Here is a 27,362-nt window from a genome sequence, read left to right as displayed (position 1 = left end):
AAGAAAGTAAAAAAATCCTAAATTACTCAATCAAAGGTATTGGGGCGACTTGCAGTTTTTAGGTCCTCCATTGTCATAATTAATTTTGCAGTTGCTATTTGAATTTTATTTCGAATTTGGAAAGTTTTAGAATTCTGCTAAAATGAAGTTTCTAAGGTCTCATTTGTTCACGCTTCATATTTTTTGTTTTTAAAAAGAAAAATAGTAGTAGTTTCTATATAAAATGTAAGAACTCTCAAACAAAAAGGTATGAATTGTGTGGCGGGAAAGAAATGTTGGGATTTTTTAGGACAAGGCAAGAACTTCAAAGGGTCTTTGGGACATAATTCATTTCTTACCCTTCTTTTGGGCATCTTGCACTACAACTTTTAAGGGTATTCCCCTTAATTTGATCCAACTTGATTGGATGTTGGTATATAGTTCCAAGGGTGTGGGCTTGCAAGGATAGATTATTTTTGTATATTCCCACATGAGGCATAGTTTGTGGAACCTCATAGTTTTATAGATTCCTAAACTTGGAGGTTCTTGCTTCATTTTTGAGTACTTTTTGGAGGATCTCTCATCCTTCTTTATACTTATTTTTACTTCCCTTAATATACTCTACTGTTTTTTCTCATCAAGAAAAAAAAAAGTACGAATTTACTTTTAAGTTCTCAAAAATTACTTTCAAAATTTAAAAATTTGAGGTGGTGAAAATTTTCTAATGCCTTAATTTTTTTTTAAATAGTTTTTAGAAACCATTATCTTCAAGGTAAGTTTTTAAGACTTCTTGCATTTTATATAGGAACTACTATTATTTTTTATTTAAAAATAGAAAACAAATAGTGTATCCAACCTAAACTTCCAATTTTCTAAATTATTCTTTTTGAAGCTTCTGTTTGAATGCCTAAAATTTAGAAATTTTCTTTATTAGGAACTATTACTACAAAAAATTTCTATAAAGTAAGTTTCTAATTCTAAGAAAGTTTTCATTTTCTTTTGATTTTTTTATAAGATTTAATAATTTTAGGAAATGAATAAAAGCCCTTATAAGTTATTACAAATTTGAGGTTTATTTTTTTTATATAGTTTTATTCAGTTTTTAGGATTTCCTAAAGCCTATAAATAAGGCTAATTGAAGTAAATTATGATTAGGGATTAATGAGGAATAATATTAAGTTCTTTTGCATGCTTTGCAATTTCCAATGATGAGACTACATATCTTTTCTTTTAGGTGCAATATGTAGAAGATCTTAATGAGACTCTTAAGGTTTATATTTTTTTCATGTCTTTTCCTATCTTTAATTTATTCTTATCTCTCTACTATAATTTAATTTTCGTTCCTTTCTTTAATTTTAAAAGATTGACATTGTAGACCACCTTATTTGATTGTAGATAACCATCCTAGGGTTGTTCCGCATCTTTTTTATTTCTTGCCTTTTATCTCTTGCTTCTTGCCTGTTTTCAACGCTTGGTACATCTTGCCTCTCTATGAGGCCTCTTAACTGTTGCCCATTCCTTTTGGCTTCTTGCTCTTATCCAGGCTTAGAGGTAAATGACACCTGATCCATACAATAGCGTTGCAAGTACCACCAATACTTGGTAAGGTATGAAGGCTTGTAATAAAGGTCATCAATACATCAAACACGTGTTACATCATGTACGCTCCGAGTTTCTTAATAGCTAATGGCCTAATATCCCTAGTCAATGACAAATGGCTGAATTGGAATATGCATAGGTCTTGACTCAAGTTTTTGTTTCTTTTTCAAATGAATTTCGTTGTTTCAATGGTCAATTTTCCAGATGTATAGTTGACCTAGGGCTTTATGCTTCAAGCTGTTTTTGTCCTGAATAGCCTACCTCAGAGGACATCTGAGATTTTGTGTCCACCTGTTGGGTATTCTATTCAACAGTTTCAGTTCTGCGTTGCAGGTTGTGAAAATACAGCATAATATAGCCTGTCAAGTTGACATCATAATAATCTTCCTCTTTCCTCAACTTCAGTTTTAGTTGATGGCTCCTAACAACTTTGATATGATCACATTGGATGCTCAATTTACTGAAATATTGTGATTCTTGTGTAATAAAGGATTGCCACTCTAACTGATCTGTGGAGTTAGCCAGAGGTGGTGTTTGTACCAAGAGTTCTGGTCTTTTTTGTGTTTCTTATGTGATTTCACCACCCATTCTTTCTGATGCCTCACAGATACTTGTTATCTGGTTTTACTTCTTGTTAGCTTATAGTCTTGTTGAGATTTTATACAAGGCTTGAGTAGAGGATGTTTTCTTTATCTATTACAATGCTTGTAAATTTTTTCACATTGCTGTCGTGTTTATAATTTTTCCTCCAATCTGCTTTCAATTATTGCCTATAAAAGAAAATCAGCACTTTAATGTGCCTGAACTCAAAACCTTGTGTTTGGTCAGTGGCTTGGTGAAGTTGGCTTGATGCGTTTGTCTTGCTGCTCACATGCTTCTTTTATATTTCCTTGATACAATTTTTTTGTAAAATAATTTAAGTAGCTTCCTAAATGCATGTGTGCATTATGACCTAGTTCAGACTGAGGGACAACTCTATCATATGCTTCTAGACGAGAGAATGAAGTTTGCAAGAGGCATTGGAACTGCTCCGTAAGTTTCTGTTATCTCCTTGAAGTCAGCAGTTGCTAAATCAAGTTGAATTTACAACTCAAATGGAAAGAAAAATATTTTATTATTGAACAAATAATGTTTCCTTTATATGCTGAATACTTCCTCTTTTGCAGATATGCCATATGTGGAAATGAAACAATTAAGAAGATCGCACTGATAAGGCCATCTACTAAAGCTAGGTTAGCAAACATCGATGGTGTCAACCAGGTATGCCTTACAATAGGGATGAGAATTATTTTTTTTTATAGGCAAATGAGAAAATGTATTAAAAGCATGTAAGAGGAGGCGCAATATGGTACACTCAAAGCATACAATAAACACTTGGTGTAGGCAAGGACAAAAAAATAAAAAGCCTCTTCTTACTTTAAGCTCTACCAATCTGCAAAATTTATCAGTCATTGTGTGATCCTCTATGCACATCATGGCCCATTTCACAAAAGTATAAATAAAATCGGATTAGCAATCAACCTACTCAACATCATTAGAAGACCTCTGGTTCCTTTCCTTCAAAAGAATCCAAAACAAGCATAAGGGAGTGACCCTGCATGCTTTTTTCCATTTCTTTCCTATGAAAGAGTCATGGAAATTTAGAAGGTTCTTTCTAACTGAAGAATGCATCACCAAAACCACTCCAAAGAGGAAAAAAAATCAGTTTCCACAATATACTTGCTTTGGAATAATGCAAAAGGAAGTGATCTGTTGTTTCCTCCTTGCCTTTGTGCAAAAAACACCTATTTGACAAAGTCCACCCCCTCTTTTGAAGCTAGTCAAGGGTTATAATTCTTACCTAAGATGCTTCTGAGGCAAAGAAATCAGCCTTTGTTGGTGCTCATGTGCTCCACACTACACTAGCTAGGAAAGGCTCTTTATCTTCCCTAGAGAAGGAAGAATAAAAGGATCTCACAAAATCCCCCCCTTCCTTTTTAATTGACAATGATTGTAATTTCCGAAAGAAAACCATTACTTTTTCAAGTTCTCAATCATTGAATTGCCTTGAAAAATAGGTGCTTCAACCATCCCCATCTCTAACTTGCTCCCATGCCTCTATTACCCATCCATCTTTGCTAGAAGTAAAAGAGAATAAGTTTGTGAAGGCTTCCTTCCTATTCCCAATTGAAAAATGAGACGTGTTTTTTATATTCTCCTATTCATTTTTTTATAGCTTTCTACACCAGAAATTTGGCCTATGCTTGTTCAATAGGATTGCATTTAGGTTACAGTTGATACTATATTTTATTCCTTTTCTTGTAAAACAATTTTATAATTGCCTAGTTGTACTATACCTATGTTATTTGCATGTAATGAAATAAGAAAAATTGTCTTGATGTGGATGAACATTATGGACAAAGCAAACATAATCATGTTCTTGATGGTAGTGAAAATAATGGGAGATTAGGGAATAAAACAGAGTATGAGGTCTGGTTATTCAAATTGGTTCATTAGGTAACAAGTGGTGAGAATAGCATCCCTTTAATAAGATTTTGATGCATGCATATGAAACATAATTGCATGGAAAATTTCTATTAAGGAACTATTCTTCCTTATTAGCAAATCCATTTTATTGGGTGTATATAACAAAGCTTGATGAACAATATGATGTGTAGAGCTAAAGTTGGATAGAGATTAACAGTTACATTGAAAAACATTATTAGAATAAGGATAGCAAATAGAGATCCCAAACTGATTTTTTTTAGTTCTTTATAAAATGTTTGGAGCACATAAGATACCTTTAATTTCTTTTTTAATAAAAAATCGATGGAACCCTAAAATAGTCATCCACAAAACTCACAAGCTATTGAAACCCTTTAGCATTAGGAATTAGGTAGGGATATCGGACATTAGAATGAACTAAAACAAAGGGTCTAAAACTTATTTTTATTAACTTAAAAAGGAAAGCAAAAGTATAGTGCTTCCTAGGCTCACATGATTCACACTCTAGTTCTCTCTTACACTTAATAGGACCTAATGAACTTTGTTGTTTAAAGAGAGTGTGACCCAACTGACAATACCATTGGATAGAAGAAACTGAAGAAAAGAGGGCATTTAGAGAACAAACATCAAAGTGGTTGAGTTTGTCACTCTTAAGCCCTCCCCTAAGCGTCTTCTTTGAGTGGAGATCCTGAAAAGCATAATAACAAGTGAAAAAAAAAATGTTATAGTTAATTGACTAATGGATAGAAAATTAATAGGAAAGTTTGGTATAAAGGATGAAACCTAATTGGAAAGTGGAAAAGGTTATTATGTAGACCACACTCATTGTTAGAAGAAAAATATATATCCTCAAAAGTATCAAAAAGTTCTTTTTTATTGATTTTTGAAACTTTGAAAATGGGGAAACCTTATGAATTATGAGTTACTTGAAATGAGGCTTCCCAATTATAATCCATGATGAAGACAAGTTATCAGTGTCAAAAAAAGCATGATTGCCTATATGATCTAGTAGGACAGTTGGATTAATTGATGGACTTTTGCTGCTATCATCAATTTCAGAACATGCAATTTGATTTTGAGAACCATTATTAAAATGCAATTTGATTTGCTAAAGTTACTATTCCAAACTTGACCTAACACTTGTCCAAGGTATGATTTGTTTTTTCACAACAAGAACATTATCTATCTCCTTTCTTTCTACCTCTAAACCTCTATCATGACTTGTAGAAAATAGGATTGATGCCTTCTTGGCACCGAAAAATTAGTGTTTTAAAAGGCTTTTGAGATTTATGCCTCAAGGCTCACCTCAAGTTGAGGCGTTCAGAAATAGCCTTGAGTCTTAAACCTCATTACATGTTAGTTGACATTTAAGCTTCACATTGTCAGGGTGCACAACTTTAAGACTTAAGCCTCGAGGTTGTTGAGGCTTAAGCTTAAGATATTTATAGCTTTTTGTTACGAGTATGGGACTTTTTACACCTCAATGCCCAATGAGTTTTAATGTTTTGGGTTCTTAGTATTATATTTTGTAAGTTTCGGTTCTTTGACTTGGGTTAAATTTTTAGAAAATAGGGCTTAGTGGGATTCCTTTAGTCTTTGAAAGAAGACAAAAAAAAAAAAATTACAAAGAAAAAAGAAGTGTTATTAGCTGTTGGGTGTTGGTTTTTGCTTCTAAAGAAGGGCTACTTCCAGATTTCTCAAAGTTGCTGCTTGAGTTATTGTACCGTCTTCTTATTGCTACTGCTCTACTTGAAGCCTGGATATGTACCAATGCAATTGATAGATGGAGGAGAAGGATGAATGGATATTGACATTGATAGATGGTTAAAAACAATCTAGCAGTATGTGTCATGTGACCAACAAATCATATAGGTATATGTGTGTACATGTACGTTTGAGTGTATGCATACATACATATATAATTGCTGCCTTTTATTCCTTTTGTTTTCCTTTTAGGTGCAACTTATATATATGTTGCATGTGTGCTTGGATTATTTCCCTATTAACATTTTCTAATGAAATTTCCTTTGTTACAAAATAAATAAATGAATGAAAATGAAAATGAAAAATAGAGAGAGAAGCCTTCATTTGGAAAATGGTGATCATGTGAAGGCAGTATGTGTCTCTTCATATGCCTACTTAAATGGGAAGAATCGATATAGAGGAGTGTGAGCAGACAAGGAGGGTTATGGTTTGCACTACAGTTTAGTGGTTTATGTCAGATTGATTGCCAACCATATCTTACTGCACCCCACTATTTTACCTTTAAATGCAAGGAAATTTTAAGAAGCCCATACTAAATCCTCATATTTGATGGTTTTCTCCTTTTGATGTAGCCTTTACCTAGATCTCTAAAATTAAAACTTAATTGATGCTGTAGCATTTTTTAACAACATATGGGGATCATTTTCTTCAAAGCATTCAACATCTATCACAAGCACTAAATCTTCCCTTGGATGGGGATGCAAGTATGCAAGCTGCTGTTGTGAGAAAAATGCAACCAGTACCAAACCAACAGAGAAAATTAACTCCAGCAAAGTATGAAGCTTGGAAAATGTGGCAGGAGGATGGTCTCTCAATTGAAAAAGTTGCTGTAAGTCTTTCTTCTCTTTTTCTAAATGCTTACAACTATAGCATATCTTTATGATATTTATTCTTGAAGCCTATTGTATCACTTAAGCAAAGCTTTTGCTTATTGTAGTTTTTTTTCCTCAGAACTTCCCTAGTAGGTCAGCTCCCATAAAGGAACAGACAGTTCTTGAATATTTGCTTGGGGCTGCCCAAGAGGGATTTGCAATTGATTGGACCAGACTATGTGATGAGGTTGGACTTACACGTGAGATGTTCTCAGATATTGAGGCTGCTATCACAAAAGTTGGGTCAAGAGACAAGTTGAAGCCCGTTAAAATTGAATCACCAGAATACGTGAGTTTTGCCTTCAATGATTTTCCTTGTTCCTTGGTTCCTTGTTCCTTGTTATATGCATATAGAAATGTGCCTGCATTCTCCATGATTAAAAATCACGGTGATTCTAGTATTCCACATTGCTGCATAAAACTAAAAGATTTGCTTGTTCTTGTCAGATAAGTTATGCCCACATCAAGGTATGTTTGACACTGCAAGACTGTGGGATGTCGAAGGAAGTAATTCCACCTGGCAATCACAATACATTGACAGCTGATGAACTTCCTAGCAAAGCATCAGAAGCATCAATGGATACTATGCATAAATGCCTCATTCGAGGACCTTGTGAAGTTGAAACAGCAGTTGATAATATAATTGCTTCTTGTTGCTTAGAAAATGAATTCACCACTTCCATTCCCTTCACAGTAGACCTGGACATGCATCCACCTGGAGTTCATGATGAGATATTTTCCTTGAGGAAACGTCAGAAAATTGATGAACCAGAAGAGGAAAGTTTGATCATGCAGGAGGCAACGGAGAGCTCCATATTAGACTGGCTTAGGAATTATGATGATGGGGTGAGTGAAATGGAAGATCCAAAGCTATGCAATTTTAATTCCTTTTGAAGAATTAAAAAGATGCTGATGTGGATAACTTGCAGGTTCCTCTGTCTGATGTATTGAAGCACTTCAATGGATCTAGTGAAGAATATGTACTTGATCTGCTGAGCAATCTTGAAGGTGAGTTTATGATATTCAAGAAGAATAATATGTATAGGCTTATGTAAAGCTTGGGGTGTTTATGTAAAACTTGGGTTGGTACAAGGTTTCAATCACCAGTATATTTGCTACTTCGATTGTTAAGAGCAGTGTAAATACACGCTATTTATGTTGGACATTGCTTTGGCGTCGGGTCCTACCATGATGCTGTCAGGATAGTCAATGGCTTCATGTCATGGACTCAAGAATGCAGGCAACAAGGCTAATGCTGAGGAATCTCTGTGATTGTTTGATTTGTGCTCCTTATATAGCCAGTTGTTCCATATGCCTACTTTACTTGAGACTGCTCTTAGCGAGCCTAACTGATTGAAGCCTTACCATTTATGATATTTTCTTCTTGGCACCCGCCAGCAGCTGTCCTGAAATGGCTTTAGTCTCCTATGCATTGTTCCAGTCCCGGTCAGGCTGCTCCTCTCCTATCAAAATTATCCTCCAGATACTACTACTGGAGGCAAGAGGTTGACGCAAGATGCAAGTCAAAGAACAAACATAAAACCTTCATATCATAAGGTATTGAAGGCAGGTAGAATGACCAAGACCAAACATAACCTAAATATGAATGGAGCCTGCAGCCATGGACAGTATAACATCAATGACTTGAAAACCGTTTCGATCATTTGATTATTTTGTTACTATGTAAGTTGCAGGAGGTTACATTCTTCTATTACACCATATCTAGTGTATAAATTTTTCCACCTTTTTGTGAGCGTTAATACATAACTGAAGCCATGGGACTCGTTAATATAGAAATCACTGATCGGGTACAAGATGGGATTGCAACAGACAATTTGGGAGCAGGTGGAAATTAGTATTATCCACCATGATAACCAACAAAAAGGGTGCAGAGGATATGAATCCCATTAAAACAAGGAAAGGCCCGGCATCTGTTTCGGTTCCATGTGATGAAAACTGAAAAGCAGGCTCAGGAACGCACCCGCAGCATGTTCAGTAAAACATTTCCCCTGCCGAATAGGAAAAGGGGAGGGGGGCGCGGCTAGATGGAAAATAAGATAAATTCTAATGCAAGATTTCAAAAACATCCACAGCAAAAAGAAATGGAAAGATTATGATGATAGAAAGACAAAAAACGATGACAGAGGTATTAATTCCCATGTAAAGCGTCCTCTAGTTCTGTCCAGCGACTTTTGACAGGGGCAGACACATCTAGTGGCGACTTGCATGTTTTTTGTAATTCCAAAAATCTGTCAATATCAAAATTGTGCTTCTTGAACAGCTTCCTCTGCCTTGAGAGGAAGAGCCTTTTCACGATATCTTGGTATGTGGGGTCATTTGAAGTGATCAGGAAGTAAGCATAACCTACAATTATACCTGAGGTGGTTGTGAAAAATGCAATGGGCTCCATGACATCCCATGAGAATTCCCAGAATGTTAACCGAAAGAACAGCCCGACTTGTGCCATAGTCAACCCCAGACCTGACCAGAGGATACGACGGACCTGCTTATGTGCCAGCCTGTCAATTTCTTCCTTCTTCTTCTGCAGCCTTTTCAGTTCATCCCTCCTAGGGTCATCTTCTGGTGCTAGGGCCAAGGGCATTGCTCTTCTAACCAGATCCACAACCTGAACACATGGAACATAAGATCGAGCAAAATAGACCAACATTAGCATTTTTATTAAGACTGCATCTGATTTTGGAAATGAAAAATTGCTCTCCTCATTGAAAACATAATGAAAATGATGTAAAAGAACATGTTTAGCTTGTGCTTCAGAAAGTTTATGTTTATTTCCCCTTGTACACAGTTTTCTGGAAATCTTGGAGGTTGTTTCTGAATTTTCATTTCCTTGATTTGTGCAAGCCAAAGCAATAGAAGCTATGTTATAAAAAGTTTTCATGGTTTCTATTTATGTAAATAAAAAAAAATGCTTTTGAAACCAGAAACAAAGCTCTTCTTGTGCTTGAAATTTGTTTCCAAACAGCATTTTCAAACAAGTTGTGCACCATGCTGATTACAACAACATGACTAAAAGGATGTGAGAAGAAGAAACTGAATGAAGTAGGAACTGAGGTAAGCATAACTTGTATAGGATTGCTACACAGCTGGGTATTGATGACAAGCAAAATGATGAGGGAATGACCAACAAAGAAAACTGAATTAGCCGCAAACTGTGGGCTATGTTTTGTAGATAATAGGGTCAAGAAAAAGGTGTTGGACATGGCAACCCTCATGGTCTAGGATAAACAGCTTACAAGCACATGTTGATGAATGCAGTAAGTTAGACCATACATTTGTGCCTATGTTCCAAGTTCTTCTCTGTGAGTGCTCTGGTGTGAAAGATCCATACAGAGTAGTCCATGATGGTCAAGTTGAAATACAATGGAAATAATATAAGTGATATATTATCTGTGTGCATCATAAATCATACAATTTCAAAGACTTGCCAAGCTTCCTTTCAAAGATATACCTAGAAAGCTTTCACTCTCCTGGCTAGTATTGGTCAATTACTAATCAATTGACTCTTGACAAAATTAGAAGGCCATAAATGGCATCTAGCCACCAAACCTCTGCGAAATATAAATTACATCTATCAGAAACAATTTATTAGAAAGAATTTGAGAGTATCAGAAAGATGGGCTATCCTTCAGAAAGATACTGACCAAAAAGTGCAGAAAGAGATAGAGATGAATAAACAGAAAAGCAAACGACAAGGTGGCATAAAACCTCTTAAGCAGGAATTTCACCACAATTTTTTTTTTTATGATAGTCAAAGACGCAGAAAAGAGTATATTATAAGAAACAGGGCACTCAACGGCAAGCCCAAAGCATGCAGGAGGTATACAACAGACACCTAAAGGCTAAAAACAAAAGAGGGAAACAAAAACTTACCCACCCTCATCTAAGACCCACCCACATAAAAAAGTTAAATAAAGAATTAGGCCCATCAACAATATTACACTTGGACCAAGACCACAAATTGATAACAAAAGAAAATTTCATCCTTTGGATCGAAAAATCCTCATTTTCAAATGCAACCTTGTTTCTTTCCTTCCAAACTGTCCAAAAAAGGCATAAAGGGGCTGCTCTCCAAACCTTCACCTGTTTCTTGCCCACAAACTGCCCATACCACCTGAGAAGAATCTCCTTTACTGATGAAGGAAGAACCCAAAGTACCCCAAAAAGGTTAAATAACAAGTCCCATAAAACCCTAGCCTTGGTGCAATGAATTAAAAGACGATTTATAGACTCTTCGGCAGCCTCACAAAGATAACATCTGTTCGGAAGTGCCCAACCCCTCTTCTTTAGTTGGTCCAAAGTTAGAGCTTTACCCCAAGTGGGTTCCCAAGCAAAAAAACCAACCTTAGTAGGAACAAATGGGCTCCAAATAATATTTTTCGGAAACGGGACTGTGCTGCTACCCCTCTAATGCACTATAAAAGGATTTAATGGAAAAATTACCACCCTTTTCCTCCTTCCACCGTAACTTTTCCTCCAAATTAATAGCCACTCTCTTCACTTGCAAAGAGAAAAGGAATCTCTCTACCACCTCCAACTTCCAATCATTAAACAATCTAAAAAAATGTGGGTTTCAGTCCCCATCCTCCCCCAAAGTATCCCAAACCTCCGCCACCCAAGCCTCTTTGGAAGTCGACAAAGCGTACAAAGAAGGAAAAAAAATGCTTAGAGCCTCGTCTCCACACCACCTATCCTTCCAAAATCTTGCTCTTGTTCCATTCCCTACAAAAAAAAAAACGAATTTGTCTTTCATAAAAGGCCATTCTTGTCTAATTTCCTTCCAAAACCCTACATCATACCCTCCCTTACTTCACAGGTACACCACCCCCCTTCTTCTACCCCATATTTTCTATTAATAACTTGATGCCATAGAGCCCCCCTTTCTTCCACAAAGCGCCAATTCCATTTACCTAAGAGGGCTCCATTAAGTTTAGAAAGACATCTAACACCCAAACCGCCCTTACTTATATACGAGCATACAATTGACCACTTCATGAGGTGAGGCTTACCACCCTCTTTAGCCCATTAGCTAAGACTTTAGCCAACAACTTGTAAAGACCTCCTACCAAGCTGATAGGTCTATAATCTCTATGATCATTAGCGCCTCCTTTTTTGGTATTAAAACCAAGAATGTGGTGTTCAAACTCCTAACAAATTTCCCCCGCTCATGGAAATCTCTGAAAAAACTTGTAACTTCCTCCTTCACGAAATCCCAACTAAACTGCCAAAAAGCAATAGTGAACCTGTCTGGTCCAGGGGCTTTGTCCCCGTTCAGCTCTCATAGAGCAAGGAACACCTCCTCTTCACTAAAAGCTACCTCCAACCTGGCTGCATCCTCATCCCCTAATCTGCTATCTGGTTTGCTAAATGAGGAATCCAAGCTCAAGAGCAACCCAAGCCTTTAGCAATCTTGATAATTTTGGGTAAAAATACATCAAACTTCCAAGCTCTGCTTGTCTTACGACACTCAACAGATGAAACTAGCCAAATTTCTGTCCATCAAGAGATAAAAAAAAAACACAAATGGTTTTGTCCTTAACCTTCCAATAATGGAAGGATCTCTGCCTCAATGGCTAACCCTCTCCTAAAACATTTGGAAAAGCTCTAAACACTCTGCCACAATGATCCCTAAGCATATATCAATTCCTAACCATCCCAGGTTTTCAAAAAGCAACCACAAAAATTTAGCATAAAAGAACCTACTGGAAGGGATTTTCATTCTACATGCTATACCACAATTCTCCTAATTGTATACAGAGAAGTTAATAATCCAACATGACCATCATTCACAAAGGAGTATTAGATAAGGGAGGAGTAACTGATGCCTAGAGAGAGAAGAAGTAAATTCTGTCAAGAAGACGCTGAAGTCCTCCACCTGTCTCAAAGATACTGGCATTCTTCTCAAGCCAGGTTATCCAATTAAAGTGAGTTCAGCCCCCTGCTAGAGAGTCCTACTCCTAGTTGCTCCTTGAAAGCCCAAAAAAGCAACGATCAACATATCATCTATATTCCTAGGAGGAATCCAGTGCAATCCCAGCAAACTTCAATGACTTATGCCACATCCCTGAAGCAACTGGAGAAAACTCATTTAAAGCAATGAGCTATTCTCCTGGGAGACACCTAGTTACTCCTAGCAAACCTGAATATCTATGCTACACCCGTAGAACAATCCGGGAGCAACACTAATGAACACTTGGAAATTTTCAAAGATAGGAAAACATGGAAACTCCTATAAAAATATCTGAGACAAAATCAACGCAAATTATTATTTACAGATGCTAAAGCAAGTGAAAATAAATTTACTTCCAAATAAAGACCAATCACTTCCATAAAACAAGAAGACCAAGAAGACTTCACAGACTAGAACTCTAGGTCTAGAAGATCTCAAGAATATAAATATAAAAAAGCAACAATACAACTCCAAATAAACAACCTAAAATGGGAGATTATGTTATGCATTGCATAATGTATCCAAAGGATTGTGAGATGCCTCATTGAGGCAGACTGAAGCAGGGAGAGAGAGAGGTGGAGACATCCATCCCCTGAATTTTCACAACAAAACAAAGATAGCGCAGGTAAAGCTGAGCCCTTTACCATCAGCAGTCCAAACATAAGTGGAAAAGAAACGGAAAAGGAGGGAAAAAAAAAACAAAACGGGAAAGTCTCTTCTCCCGACAGAAAGCAGAAAAAGGAAGAAACGTGGTGCCCACCGAGTGCTGTGAAGAAGAAGAGGAGGCAATAATATCATTGCCAATTTGCCATTGCTACTCATCATCATTGGTAATAATATAAATAAAATTAACAAGATAGAGTGGGGAAAAGCACAGCGGACCTTGTCCGGATGTAGGTACACCTTGTTTCTGAAGAGAAGGACGATGCCTGCCTCGTCAAGGACACGGGCAAAAGCGGCAGCCTCATCAAGCGTTCTTGCCACGCCCATGCTCTCGCAGGCATCGAGAAGCTCAGAATAGCAAATCACCTCTTTCCCTTCCATTCCCAGCTTCATCTTCAGCGCCTCCACATTCACGAGTCTCATTAGCTTCTTTGCCTCGGCGAAGGATATCGGATCTCCTGACGCGAAGCTGGGCGACGAAGAAGCAGGAGGTGGCGGCGGCGGTGGTGCCGTGGACGACAACATTGAGACCATAACTTTGGGTAAGAGAACGCAGGATCCGAAAGCTGGCTTTCCGCCATTTCCATTCCCATACCTAACGGCCGCTGACAATCCCTTCCTTAAAACACACGACCATCTCCACATGTTTCTTTCCTTCCTTCAATTCTTGGTATTAATGAATGCTCCACCATTAGAATCTCAGATCCAGTGTAATATTGAGGAAGTGATTGATTGTGAAGATAAGAGAGAAACTCAGGGCACAACGATCGGGAAGGGGAGAGAGACCTGACTGTTCCAACCGTCTTTACCGTGGGATATGTTTCGGAGTTTTGAATGTTCCAACCGCGTGCCACTTGCCGTGTCCCCGTGTCTTGGACTCCACACGCATCCCAACAACATGATCCACTGTATTGTCAGGTTGTCATTCCTAATCAAAATCACTGAGTTTTTTTTTTAATTATTATTATTACTTAAAAAAAAAAAAGGACAGGTGTTTGATACATTTTTAAAGTTTAAACTATATATTCTTAAATAATGACTTTAAAGATATTTCTCCTAAAATTACTTCCTTTTTTCTTCTTAATTAAATAATGTAAAAGTCATTTATAATAATAAAAAAAAGATATTTTTATTGAAATCACTTCCAAATCAACCAACCATAATTATTCCTTCTTCCTTAAATTCATTTAGGTTCTCTTACAAGATTTTTCTTATTTATTTCAAATATCCCAAATTTTAATGCCTTAAAACATAACATTTATCTAATCACCAAGGGTGGTTTTGTCCCTTCTCACGTTTGTAGTTTCACCCCTCTACTGAAAGTACAGATAACTTTTATACCATCATCTACATTTAAGAGCTTAAATTTCATCGAACACTTTGACCAATTAACTTTGATGGGTACCAATTCCCCAAATTTGATTGGATTATACTGTCGGCTAAAGTAAGGAAGAAGAATAGCCCAAGTTCTATTCCAAACCAGTAGTGTAGGTAGCCTTTATTCACATTCTATCACAAGAAAAGCATGACCACTGACAAATAAAACAAAAAATGCTGCAACTCCAACCATATTGACCTTCATTTGCAATTTTCACCTTTCATTTCTCAGTTCAGTTCACAGCAACAATGGTTGGGGTTCAGCTCCCAGAATACCACCAAGGAGAAAAGAAACATACTAGTACAAGATATACAATTTAGATGGAAACCAATTACCACCCTCGATAGCCCGTGGTAATATACATTTGCACATCATGGAGATGCTGAGATCACTGACTGTGTCTTGCTTTGGAAAGAGTTTTTATCAAACCCTTTGCAATTTTCCAAAACCAAAATGCATTCATCATTGCCAGCACAGGAGGCACTATCAGCAAGCTGTAGAACCCCAATGGAAATATTTTCTTCACCTGACGAGAAAGAGCGAAGGATTGAGATCATTTGAGTTGAGCCACAATATCCAGTTTGGAATATGCTATGGTACCAATTTGGTATCACACCAAACATGTGATCTAGACTGTTCAAATGTATGATAAAATCTAGATCATTGAATGAAGGTACAAACAAATGAAATTAAAACACGGAGATATGGACCAAGATACAAAGCAATGTGACCAAGGAATGAGATCTTTTGCAAGGTAGGTACAGGGTCATGAGACCATGTTAGGACATGTAGCATTCTGCAATAGGTGGCTACTTTTTAGTACGAAAAGTAGCCCTTTGGCGCCATAGCCAAACACTATCCAGTTTGCCATTTCAGTTTGCTCACTGCCAAAACTGAAACAAAGTTGAAGGATTTTGTGGATTTGGAACCCACTTGTATATGGATGTCACTGGATATTCTTTGATTTTTGACATCAATCATGAAACTGTCAATATTGACTCCAAATCATATTGAGATATAATAAAATTTTGTAGGTCAAAATTCCAAAAGGTTTCAATATTGAAGAAAAAATGACCGAATTTAGAATCCAATATGTGATTGATTGTCATACAATTAACCAAGGAACAGCATCCACTAACCTCATCAAAATGGATTATCATGTGGTAGAAAAAGAAGATGAATAAAAGAATCCTTGCAACCTGAAGGCATCAGAAGTTCATGTCAGCATAGTTATATCATGACAAGAAATAGAAGAGTTGCAGCCTAGCAAATGCAATTTTGCAAGCCACCTAAAAATGAGCTTTGTTTTTTTGTTTTTTTTTCCCCTCTTTTTGGCACAGAAAAGAACTGAGGTTTTGGAGTCTGTTGAACAGTACCAACCACCCAAAGAACAGTGCGATGCCATTGCAGATGTATAGGTTTGAACTCTTCAGACCAGCAACATCCAAGTGCCTGCAGAAGTATTTACAAAATCACTCACTGTTGACAACCAATTACATTGAAAGAACTTGTGGTGCTGACTTTACCATCTTAGATTTACAAAGGGAGTAGTACTCTCAGAGAACAGAACCATTAGTATGTAAACCTGTCCTTGTCCACTGATGAGGGATAGAAAGATTGAAAACATGGATAACCCATGGTGCAGGACCTAACAAAAATAAATGACTATATGATGAGAACAAGATAAGTGATCTACACAAGTTCCCAAATAACAAATATCTCAGTTTATTCAAGTCAATTCAATTCAATCCAGCGCAACTCAACTTAAATGGTAATAGCATTAAACCCTTGATAACTTTTTCAGAAAACCAGAATATTGATTCAGTTGATGCAGCCAAGTTAGGAAAGAAATGACTTTATTCAGGATATGTCACAAACTTTGAAGGAAAAATAATCTCCAACAGTAAATAATTGGATATCTAACATTGAGCATGCATTCTCTTTGTACTTACATACTCCAGACCGCCTAAAGCTGGAAAATTCCAAAGAATCATTGCCAAGTCTGACAGAAAATAACCAATGGAGATCTGTACAAAGAACCCAAAAAAAAAATTAAAAAAAAAAAAGAATTAAAAGGGAAAAAAAAAAATCAAATGAGTAATATATATTCAGACAACAGCATGAAATAGACATCTTATTGCAATATAAAAGCACCAAGATACAAAAAGGATAGGCTATCCTTCATGGTAAGCACAAGAGGAAGAATCAAAACCCTGGTAGTATAAACAAGGAACCAAAAGAACTTCAAGATTCAAGGGGAATGAAGCCCAAACAGATCCTTTGAGAAGGAGAATCATTGCTTAAGCCAGTTTGCTAAGTGGGAGCTTCAATAGAAAGAACATCCCATATCTCTTGAGAAATCTAAATATTGTGAATCCATGCATCCAATCTCCAATCACCTCTTTTCCCCTGGATCACCTAAGAGAGCACCAAGGTTTAGTCTAATTCTGCTTTAAGGCAAAAATTGCTCAACATCTTCACCTCAAACAATACTTCCAGCAAGGCTAGTTCTCTACCTCTACAACCAACCCAGAACTGACAGGCTGCAGAAAAGCCCTACTGATTCTACCATTGTGGTCTCCAATAACACCTCAATCACCATTTGGGCTGGTTTCCCTTATGAACATCCAGCAAAGTATAACGTTTCCAGAAAGACGATGCCCCCAAATTGCCACAACATGTGCTGCATCCTACTTCCTCTACAAAATTCTCTTCTATCTTGTAGGATCATGCCAAGAGGAGTGCCTCTAAAGCTGTAGAAACGGTCCTCAGAGATATGTAAGGTAAAACTCTCTCCTAAACAAAATCTGGACAAAAGAGCAGTCAGATAGAAGGATCATTTGACAATTGAATTGATTATTCCAAGCCCTCAAAAGATTTCTGGTAGCTCTTCCGTCCACTAATCCACAACAAACATAATGGGGCTAACCTTCCAAACTTTTCTTCAATTTTCCCAGCAAAACCCCGTTGTGGTCCAAGGATTCCCTTTTTCTTTTATTATTATTACTTTTTATTTTTAATTTTAATATATTGAGAGCCTGTTTGTTGGGATATGGCATCTATACTTTCAGGGTGTGTTCTCGCATAAAGCCCATGTAATTGGGTTCACCCCTTCTTTTGACACTTATTAATGCTCCTCATCCAGAAGAAGAAGAAGCAGCATTCAGCTAATGACCTAAAGACACCACAGGAAAGGACATCTATTTATGTGCTGAGATCATGAAGAATCCTTTGCCCCCACCTCCTCATATTTGACACATCAGCATAAAAGTTACTTTCAAACTAATCTCTTCCAGTGAACTCCACTTGTCTGCTTCAACTATTAAGAGGTGTCCTGCAGTAAGCAAATAAGCTAGTAAAGTATTACATCATCTTGCTTGGCAAAGACTGAGCTTCTCAATAGTATGAGAAGTTTTTCAGTGGAATTCTCCCTTTTAAGGGAGGTCAAGGGAAACAATATGATTCCTAAAACTATTATCATTCATTTTCCAAAAGCCTAACAATAATGTGCAAGAGAGATTGCCCCAATGGTTTTGTATCTTTGAAACTCTTTGGGGCCACTAGGTGCTGATTTGCCATCTCTAGCTAAACTTAATAAACAGTTGACATTAGCACTGCTGTAGTTATGACGCCATTCTTAACCTGCTTAGATGTGTTCAAACCATCTTAATCCTCCATTCTTATTTTGTTGTCCATTAAGAGTAATATATTTTCCCCAATGCACTCATATCTCAGCTTATCTCTACAAGTCCTCCACACATTTACCCAAATGTGTCCAAGACATTCTTTGCATGATCACTTATGAGATATGAGAAAGGATTTACTGTCAAAAAGTTGAACATGAAGCAATTCATTAGAATTGGACTTTGCACTATATTTCAGGTTAAAATGAATTACTGCATAATTTATTGTGGACAGACAATAATTATGCAAGCATTCTTTACATATGGTTTCTTACCAAACTCTTCAAATTTCAACCGACACCCACAAACAAAAGTATAAGAGATATCATCATTCTCAAAGTTCACACATGTTGGATGACATAGTACACTATAAGTTTGATAAACCATTGGGCTAGGGACTGTCTACCACCGGACTGACATTACTGGGAATCTGGGAAGCATTTGCAAACATTGACTAAGATAAATATGCCTGAATTTCTTTGTGAATGCCATGTCATAACTCAAAATGATTATATGTTTATAGACAGTCCAATATATGGTCCATCTCAAGGTGGATGAATCAAATTAATTAATTTAGAGGATCAGCAACCATGCAAAGGATACCCTCTAATGCTGCTTTCTGCATCAACTTACCCCCAAGATGGTGTCTGATAAAGTAGATGCCCTGTTAATAATCAACTCATCATGAGAATCCTCATCAAAAAGATCTGATACCAGTAGAAGATAGAGAGAAGCAACTGCCACAATAATTGCATGGAATGTAGAGAACCCTCTGTACAAGAAAAAAGGGCCAATGAAATTTTATGCCTGTGAGGCAATTGAGGATTAATTATAGAGGATGAACAAGCAAAAGAATATCACCGGTTGTTCCATTCAACTTTCTCAGTGTTGCTAAGTTTGGTATATCCCTTGAAGCACAAATTGCTAAGCAGACCTGTTAATTCATAAACCTTCAAAAACAGAAAGGGACCACTTAGAAAGGTAAGTTATGAACAAAAAAGGAAAATCATAAATCTTATGCTGAGGTTAAATGTATTCTTGTTTTTATTTTCATGTAAAATGAAACAGAAAATCCAGACCATAATTAAAAAACAAAAAGATAACATAAAAATAATAATAATATAGTGATAACAAAGAAAAAAAAGAGAAGAGGATACACTGTGTATCACAGGACCAAGGGTAAGTTTCATTTGTTTCTAGTGACAACTTTTAAGAGAATTGAAGAAAGCATTTTGGATTTTGACGCTAGGCTAGAGAGAAATTTTGGGATTCATCTTTTTACTAAATTAAAGGAATCACCAACAAAGAATTATTTCCCAAGAACTTATCTTTAGCTTTCTTTGTTTTCCATTTTTCTAAAATCCATTCAAAGTCAAAGTATACTGTGCATTTAGGGTTAAACATGTAGATTAATATAAATATTTGATTCATTTTTGCTATTTGTTGAAAAAAATTAAAATTATAACCCAAAATCTTTCTCTTAAAAAAACAAACATTCTTCTTTCTTAAGGATGAAATATAAAAAAAGTTGATTGGAATGTGATCTCAAAGGTTTTTTTCTGAAGGAACATAATATAGGTGAAGTAAGGTGATTCTCAGGGGTTAAAGCCACAAGAGGTAATGAAGGCACATCTTTGCCTGAGCCTTGGCTTGGGAGTGCTACACCTATGAGGGGCATTGCTTAATTTTTAAAATTTCAAATCATGAAGAAACTTAGGTGAGTTCAAAACCACCTTATCAAACCTTGATTATAAAATAGATGTCACTCTAATGGTGGTACTACATCCATTTGCATTGATAAATACAATATGTCCTACTCAAGTCCTACATCTATTTGCATTTTGATAAGCATAATATGTTCTACTTAAGTGCTTAAGTTTAGGGTGGGGATGGTGGGGGAATGGATGCATGTTTTATGGCATACATTACAAGAATTGTTGGGGTTTTGTGACCACAATTCAATAAGTTGTGACTTCAGTTCCTAAGCATACCTATTTCATCTAATCCATCCATTTAGGACTTGAAGAGGTCATCAGTCATTATGCATATTGAAACAACTATGCAATTTATCTTTGAGTACATGATAGGGATGGTGAGCAAACCACAAAACAAATATTTAGTCAAGGAAAATTAAAACGATTCTTCATATTCTTAGAATTGTTTTTATTGCATCAAGATTCAAGTATGCAAAAATAAGGCTTTGGTTTAAAGAAAAAAAAAAAGGATCATCAACGGGTCTATGTCATAACTTGATTGTTCTAAGTCAAACATAAAATTCACTCAAATTGAGTGACAAAAAGCCTTGATTGATCAAGTGTGAAAATTGCAACTAACAATCCAAGCCTTGTCCCATATCGATCAAGCAATGTGTAGACATAAAAATTTTTAGTGGATTAAATTACCACAAAATTGATTTTTAAAATTGTGACTCCTTATCTCAACAAAATTTGGGTTTGACAAGTAAGTCATGCACATGAACATGTGACATGCAATTCTAAAGATGACATGTGATGAAATTTGGAAAGCTACAAAATCAAGTCTTGCAAAATAAAATAAAATCAAATAATTAAATTGAAAAGAGAATTAGAAAGAGATACTCTCTTGTTGGTAAATTTCCTAAATGAGGGCAATAAATTTCTCAATTGAAGTCAAAAGTGAAATAAAAAGAAATATTCTATTGTTGGCAAATTTCCTAAATAAAGAAGACAAGTAGCTAAAATCAAGGAGCCAAATTTGAATTAAGTGATCAAATCTTGGAGATTCCATATTTAATCCCCTAACTTCACCTATAAATAATGATGACCCCCTTCAATGGAGGGGAAAAACAACTTCACAAGAGTAGAGGCTTCACAAGACATCCTTACAAGTGTGAGAAAACATAGAAAGTACTACACACATGCTCTTCACCATCCTCAAAGTCATTTACGAACAAGCCACGTTAAGCCCTCAATTGATCTTCAACTTCAAAAAAAAAAAAAAAAAAAAAAACTCCCATTGCCATCCTTTTGATTGTGATCAAAGTGATTGAATAAGAGGAAAATATTTTTTTGAAAAAAAATATTACCACAGATATTGTACCTCACAAATATTTCAATACAAATAATTTTATACATATATTTTTCTCGTAATTTTGCTTATTTTTGTAGGACACTTTGGAATTTGTGCATACAAATTTTTGGTACTCTTGGTGGGGACATCTCTGCTTCTCATCTCTTTTGCTAAAAAAATTATCACTACTAAAATGATGACACTCAAAAAGACTCAAATTGTGCAAGTTAACAAGGACAATGACAAAATTGTCATTACTCAATCGAAGCACGACACTATAGGCCCTATGACTTGTAGCAAAACAAAGACATTCATTAAATCTTTGGCAAAGCAAACAAGTGGACACACTCACTTGCTAAAACCAGTGGAAACACATAATCTCCAGCTGCTCATCATCTTAGCCTTATTAGGGGTAAAAGGCCAAAGTTTCCATGGTGGGAAAAAAAACACCCCTTAGCACCAAAGGACTTTAGAGATGGTATCCCTAATTTATTGCCAATGACAACTCTAGCACCAACTCATGTTATGAATCACTGATCGGGACGTCAAGGGAGGATGACTCGTTAAAACGTTTTAACTTCTTCCTTCTTAGTAACTATGTTGGTAATAACAACAGGCATTACACCTGTAGAAGAATAACTAGCTAAGATGGCTCATTCTATGGCCAAACTAACAAAAACCATTGAAGAAAAAGATCTACAAACAGCCTTCCTCATAACAAGGTTGAGGCTATAGTTGTGAAAGGCTCCAAGTGGTGCGACGCCACCCTCCGACGCTTTGCCTAATTGCAGGCACCGCCCCTTCATAGAGGCGCTGATTAGGCGTGCAAGGCGCTTGCCTCTCGACTAGGCGCGATGCCCCCAACAGGTGCGCCTCTATCCTCTATCGTCATCTTCTTCTTTTTCTTTTTCTTCTTCTTCTTCTTCTTCTTCTTCTTTTGGTCATCTTCTCACCCTTCGGTGACGAGTTATAGAGTAGCAGAGGGAGAACGATGAGGGTTTTGTTTTTTTAATTTCCGAAGGCCAAAACGATGTCGTTTGGTTTGTTCTTTTAAAAAAAACAGGCCAAAAACAACACCGTTTTGGCCTCTTCTTCTTCCAGAACCCAATATATGCTTGTTTTGGACTTGTAAAATACAAAAAAAATGCCCTAGCCTTCCAAAGAGTGTGAAGAAGAGAAGATGACGAAGAAGAAGAGGAAAAATAAAGGAAAATTTTCGGGAACTTGATTATATTATATAAAAACATATATGTAAAATAGGGTGTCTCTCACTTCACTAAAGCCTACGCCTTAGGTGTGCCTTGCGCCTTAGGTTCCAAGAGGACTTTGCGCCTTGGTGTGCCTTGAGCCTTTTAAAACTATGTTTGAGGCACAAACCCAAAACATAGCTAAGTCATGGACTCACTCACCCCCCAAAGACTGCATCTCAAGGTGATGCATCACATGCATCTAAGTCAGTGTAGGTTGGAAGGCAAACCGCTAAATCTACCTTAATGTCATCACTATCTATTCAACAACTTCAAGTCGTGATAATTAACACTATCATAATACAGTATGGTGGACCATCACATAGCAGGCTATGTACTTTAAACTTTACACAAAGAATATTGATAACCTACATATGCCTATGGGTTATCAACCTTTAAAATTTCAATTATTCTATAGAAAGGGAAAGTCAAAGCAATATATTGTCCACTTCATCGAAACTTGCAACAATGTAGGCACTGAGGATGATCTCCTTGTCAAACAATTTGTTCACACCATCTAAGGGAACGCTTTTAATTGACACACGAATCTTCAGACCGAATGCATTGATAGTTGGGAACAAATGAAGCGTGAATTCCTCAGCTGCTTCTATAGTACCCAAAGAATAGTAAGCAAGATGGAGCTCATGAATACCAAGCCATGAAAAGATGAGTTAATTGATGACTACATCAATTGATGGCATTTTTAGCCTTGGTTGCAAGGATAGATTATCTGAGGTGTCTATAGTGGAAATGTACATACAAGGTATGCATTAAGGGCTTCTATACATTCTCCAAGACATATGACCTTACACCTTTGAAAAATTTGCTACATGAGCACATGACATAGAGCTTGGTATAAAAATAAATGCAAATGAAAATATGTCTATTGAAGGAATTGAAGATGATATTACTAGGGGCAAAAATATCACCGATGAGGATGAAAAGAGTGTGATATCAAATTTTACTACAATTAGTTTCAAACCTCAACACTCTATTATGCTCTAAAAACAATAAGAACTTTTTCCTTCAAGTAAGCAAGAATGGACAAAACCTACTCATAAGTAGAAGTCTGGTTCATTCAAATGAAACGTTTCTACAAATGCTCAAGCAATAGATGAGGTGATACACTTCAATTATCTAATACAACAAAAAGTTGAATAGTGATACTCCTCAAAACATGAACTTAAACTGCATATTGCTTCTAGCCTAAGAACTTAAATTGTATTAGAAAATAAATAAATAAAACTTATGCCACAAAAAAAAAAAAAAAAAATCTTTATTGACAAATTTTTTAAACCAAAGCAATAAATTCTTTACATTAAAAAAACTCAAATTCGAAGATTCTAAATCAAAATCTCCAACTTCTTGAAATGCAAATGTTTTTCTTCCAACTTGAAGTATTATAAAAAAAATTAAAAAAAAAAGATGCAATCAACCAAGGGTGGAAGATTTCTTGCAAAGAGTTCAAGTTCGGTCTCTCAAATTATTGTTTTCTTTAAATAAAAAATTGGGAGGACAAATGGGAAGGGAAGATGCCCATGAAAAAAAGAAGTGAATTTTCCAATTAACACAAGGTCTTCCTTTGATATCAAATGGAAGGAATGGAAAAAACCAAAGCAATATTTGGGAAAAGTGGGAAAGAGATAATTTCAAATAGGAAAATTTTTTATTAAAATATTTCTTTGGGAAAAAAAAAATTCTTTTAGTTTTGTTTATCTTTGCAAGTACATAGTGTAATAAGTAAGGTTTCTTAATTGGCCAAATTATATTGTCGCCCATAAATATGGAGCCCCAAGAACATTGATTCTCCTACATATTGATTGAAGAAACTCTTTGAAATACCAACTTCAGAAATCAATCTTTCTCATGAGACCTGATTTCGATTGATTTTGTAACATAAAAAGCCCCAAAACTTGCTGTTCACATTAGTTGTTTGTGATTTGCAAGGAAACTGTGCTTCTAGTGATCTCAATAAGAACTGGTGAGATCTAGTAGAAGGGATGCAAGAAGTGGTTCTTAATTCAGCATGGATTTGCAAAAGTCGAGTAAAGGATTTTTGGGGATCAAGGCCTTGATGCTCGGCTCAAGTTACAAGGGATTAGTGTGGGAATGTGGAAGGTTCCTGGTTCAATTCTCAGCACGGAGGAAAAATAGGACCCCAAGGATCATGTGTCATGAATCAAGATTGTATGCAAAGGATGCTTCAGGGTTCTTCACATAATTAATGTGAAAAGAATTTGTCATGTCTCCATTTATTGTGCTTACTTGTTGGTTTAGCTGGATTCAATTGGAAGAGAGAATCAAAATTAGTTGTAAGCTAATTTATGATCAATTTATTTATAACCTCTCTTTAGGTCTTATCCAAAATATTAGAAGTCCTTCCAAGTTACTCTATCCAGCAGTAGTTTAGCCTACACACTACACATTGTTATTCCAGCATATGCAATGATGTTTTTATTCTAATAAGCAATCAAATAGAACAGGTTTTACTAAACCAAACAAGAATGCTTACAATTTTGCAGAAAATCATTCCAAAAAAGACAGATGTCATCCAGTGGAATTCTTTGCTTGAACTGACAAGGCCCATGAAAGCTGGGTGGAAAGGCAGACCCACCATATTGCTTTCTTGGAGTTATTAACTGAGACCAAACTGCAGCAAGTACATCACATATAACTAATCCAATTTTGTTCCATCCAATACTTTGAAACAAGATACTTTAATCAGATCCTGAAATTTTCCAATGTAATCACTAATTGAGTCAATAGATCGAACACATAATACCCACAAACACTGAGAAGGAACAAATTAACAATTAAGCTTTATTGTACGAATATAAATGGGAAGAGCAATACCCAGAAATTAGGGGGCTGAGAAAGAGAGGGGAGTCTACAGACGTGGGTCGACGAGCTTGACCAAATATCAGGGGTTGTCGTTGAGCAGAACCCCCATCAAACAAGAACCACGACTAACGTAACAACGAAGAGGAGGATATATTCGTTAGGATTGGGTTCTCTGTGTATGGGCTTTACTCCGCCCTCGCCGGATGCGTTTAGTCGCCTTCCTACCAGGCCGCCACTACCGCCATTCCGTGGGCCCTCCAGAAAGTGGAAAATTAAATGTTCTCTCCAATTATATTATTTTGGATTATTGGAGTAAAATTTCCACGCTACATTTGCATAGTTATTTTAATAAAAGTTTGAGGAGAGAAGATTTTTTTTAGGCTAAAATCACGGAGAGAGTTAAAGATTTTCAAATTTGAGATTATTTCAATTTTTTTTTTTATCAAATAATTAAAATCACATACTTAAAGAAATCAAGATTAATTAGAACATCTTATATATAGTTTTATTCCTAATTCACACACTTTATACTTTAATATTATTTTTTATGTTTTTACTTAAATTATATACTTTCATCTAACTACTTAAATTTTGTTACATATTTTCAACAATTAAGATTAGAAATCGAATGCATACTAAAAATTTCTATTTTAATGCAATATTCGATATTTAGAATGCACTTGATAGTAATTTTAGGAAGTGTTTCTAGTTTTTTTTATGTTTGAAATATAAAAATTTTCAAATGTTAAAAATACTGGAAACACTTCCTAAAATCACCATGAAACGCTTTAATTTTATAAATTTAAAAAAAATCATTAAATTGGAAGTGATGGTTTTATTATTTAATAGACATGGGACATAATTAAACTTAAGCTCCACTTTGAGAGATTTCTCACAACTAAACATTCTTTATTATTTTTCATTCTTTGAACTTGGTTCAATACCAAAATTTCCTTTTTCTCCATGGTTATGATTTGTTAATGGTGACAATTTTAAGGATTTAAGTTTCCTTTTTAGGTGGTGTTTGTTTTTTTTGCTTTTTATTGAAAGCAATCTGTTTTTAGAATTTAGGTTGTTGTTTTTCTATTTTTTTCATGACTTATTATAAATTTTTTATTAAATAAAAAAAACCAAAATATGTAACTTTTTTAAATAGAAAAAATAATATATTGATTTTTTTTTTTTACTTTTTAATACTTAATAGAAATAATATACTATAAAAATAAATAATATAATATTTAATATTATTAAGTATTAAGATTCTATTTAAAATTAAGTAAAAAAACAAACACCACCTTAATCTCCTAGGTTTTTATGGTGAAAATTTTGAGGGATTTGGTTTTTGGGCTTTCATTTATTGGTTGAGGGTTGTGATTTTCACAATATTTTCATTCACCTCCAAGGCTGGAATAGCACTTCGCTGAACAAATTTCGAAAAGGAAAAATGACATCAACGTACCCTCTACAGTTTGGACGAAATTATATATACACCCCTTGAGATAAATAACAAGAAAAATTCAAAAAAAAAATTTCTCAAAGAAGGAAAATTACAACAGTGAAATATCTTCATTAGTCATTCATAAAAGGTAAAAGAAGAGTGTTGGACAAAACACAACATTTCGACGCCATAATAAAATTAAAAGTTAGCAGAAACCCTATTTCTGCAACTGCAACATGCATGCACAAACAGATTTGAAAGTTTTCATTTGCATTTTTATAAGATTGTAATGCACAGCTATTGGGTTAGAGGTAATATGTATATGTTGTTTTATTCATTATTCAACTGAAAGGCAAATCACCAGTACAGAGTAGTCAAAACCCTTACCAACATCAAGG

The 27,362-nt window shown here is 35.7% G+C and overlaps 3 protein-coding genes across 7 annotated transcripts in view; 1 reads left to right on the top strand and 2 right to left on the bottom strand.

Moving 5' to 3' along the window:
* The window catches only part of LOC117916162 (probable ATP-dependent DNA helicase RecQ), a 41,936-nt gene extending 33,831 nt beyond the window's left edge, over positions 1 to 8,105 (top strand). For both annotated transcript variants that reach the window (XM_034832057.1, XM_034832058.1), the window contains 6 exons: positions 2,540 to 2,610; positions 2,745 to 2,838; positions 6,443 to 6,655; positions 6,778 to 6,987; positions 7,146 to 7,544; positions 7,628 to 8,105. In XM_034832057.1, the coding sequence (XP_034687948.1) occupies positions 2,540 to 2,610; positions 2,745 to 2,838; positions 6,443 to 6,655; positions 6,778 to 6,987; positions 7,146 to 7,544; positions 7,628 to 7,753 (1,113 nt within the window). In that variant the 3' untranslated portion in view covers positions 7,754 to 8,105. The remainder of the gene's footprint in view (positions 1 to 2,539; positions 2,611 to 2,744; positions 2,839 to 6,442; positions 6,656 to 6,777; positions 6,988 to 7,145; positions 7,545 to 7,627) is intronic.
* Positions 8,106 to 8,442: 337 nt separating this feature from the next.
* Positions 8,443 to 14,168, bottom strand: LOC117916163 (calcium uniporter protein 6, mitochondrial-like). The gene is made up of 2 exons (XM_034832059.1): positions 13,549 to 14,168; positions 8,443 to 9,324 (listed from the first exon to the last, which is right to left on the bottom strand). Exons 1-2 carry the CDS (start codon positions 13,972 to 13,974, stop codon positions 8,848 to 8,850), a joined length of 903 nt encoding a protein of 300 aa, XP_034687950.1. The 5' UTR covers positions 13,975 to 14,168; the 3' UTR covers positions 8,443 to 8,847.
* Positions 14,169 to 14,708: 540 nt separating this feature from the next.
* On the bottom strand, positions 14,709 to 25,792 carry LOC117915564 (TLC domain-containing protein 4). 4 transcript variants are annotated; one of them, XM_034831146.1, is made up of 9 exons: positions 25,539 to 25,790; positions 25,198 to 25,413; positions 19,252 to 19,340; positions 19,024 to 19,162; positions 16,660 to 16,734; positions 16,234 to 16,355; positions 16,084 to 16,159; positions 15,847 to 15,906; positions 14,770 to 15,233 (listed from the first exon to the last, which is right to left on the bottom strand). In XM_034831146.1, the coding sequence occupies exons 2-9, from the start codon at positions 25,300 to 25,302 to the stop codon at positions 15,096 to 15,098; spliced, it is 804 nt and encodes a 267-aa protein (XP_034687037.1). In that variant the 5' UTR covers positions 25,303 to 25,413; positions 25,539 to 25,790; the 3' UTR covers positions 14,770 to 15,095. The 4 variants fall into 4 exon arrangements, with proteins under 4 accessions (XP_034687039.1, XP_034687037.1, XP_034687038.1 ...); XM_034831147.1 differs by having other exon boundaries at positions 25,198 to 25,335; XM_034831149.1 differs by having other exon boundaries at positions 15,147 to 15,233; positions 16,088 to 16,159; positions 25,539 to 25,792.
* Positions 25,793 to 27,362: the final 1,570 nt, after the last annotated feature.

Source organism: Vitis riparia, chromosome 6, assembly GCF_004353265.1.
Source record: "Vitis riparia cultivar Riparia Gloire de Montpellier isolate 1030 chromosome 6, EGFV_Vit.rip_1.0, whole genome shotgun sequence".
Classification (NCBI taxonomy): Eukaryota; Viridiplantae; Streptophyta; class Magnoliopsida; order Vitales; family Vitaceae; genus Vitis; species Vitis riparia.
This window is presented reverse-complemented; position numbering and strand designations above follow the sequence as displayed.

Coding starts and splice junctions, on each gene's coding strand:
- LOC117915564 (XM_034831146.1), bottom strand. CDS start 25,302: ATGGTGGGTCTGCCTTTCCACCCAGCTTTCATGGGCCTTGTCAGTTCA. Junction 19,341..25,197: donor GAATGATTTTCTGCAAAATT/GTAAGCATTCTT, acceptor CTGTTTTTGAAG/GTTTATGAATTAACAGGTCT. Junction 16,735..19,023: donor TATCAGACACCATCTTGGGG/GTAAGTTGATGC, acceptor TTCTTTGTACAG/ATCTCCATTGGTTATTTTCT.
- LOC117916163 (XM_034832059.1), bottom strand. CDS start 13,974: ATGTGGAGATGGTCGTGTGTTTTAAGGAAGGGATTGTCAGCGGCCGTT. Junction 9,325..13,548: donor TGTACCTACATCCGGACAAG/GTCCGCTGTGCT, acceptor CCATGTGTTCAG/GTTGTGGATCTGGTTAGAAG.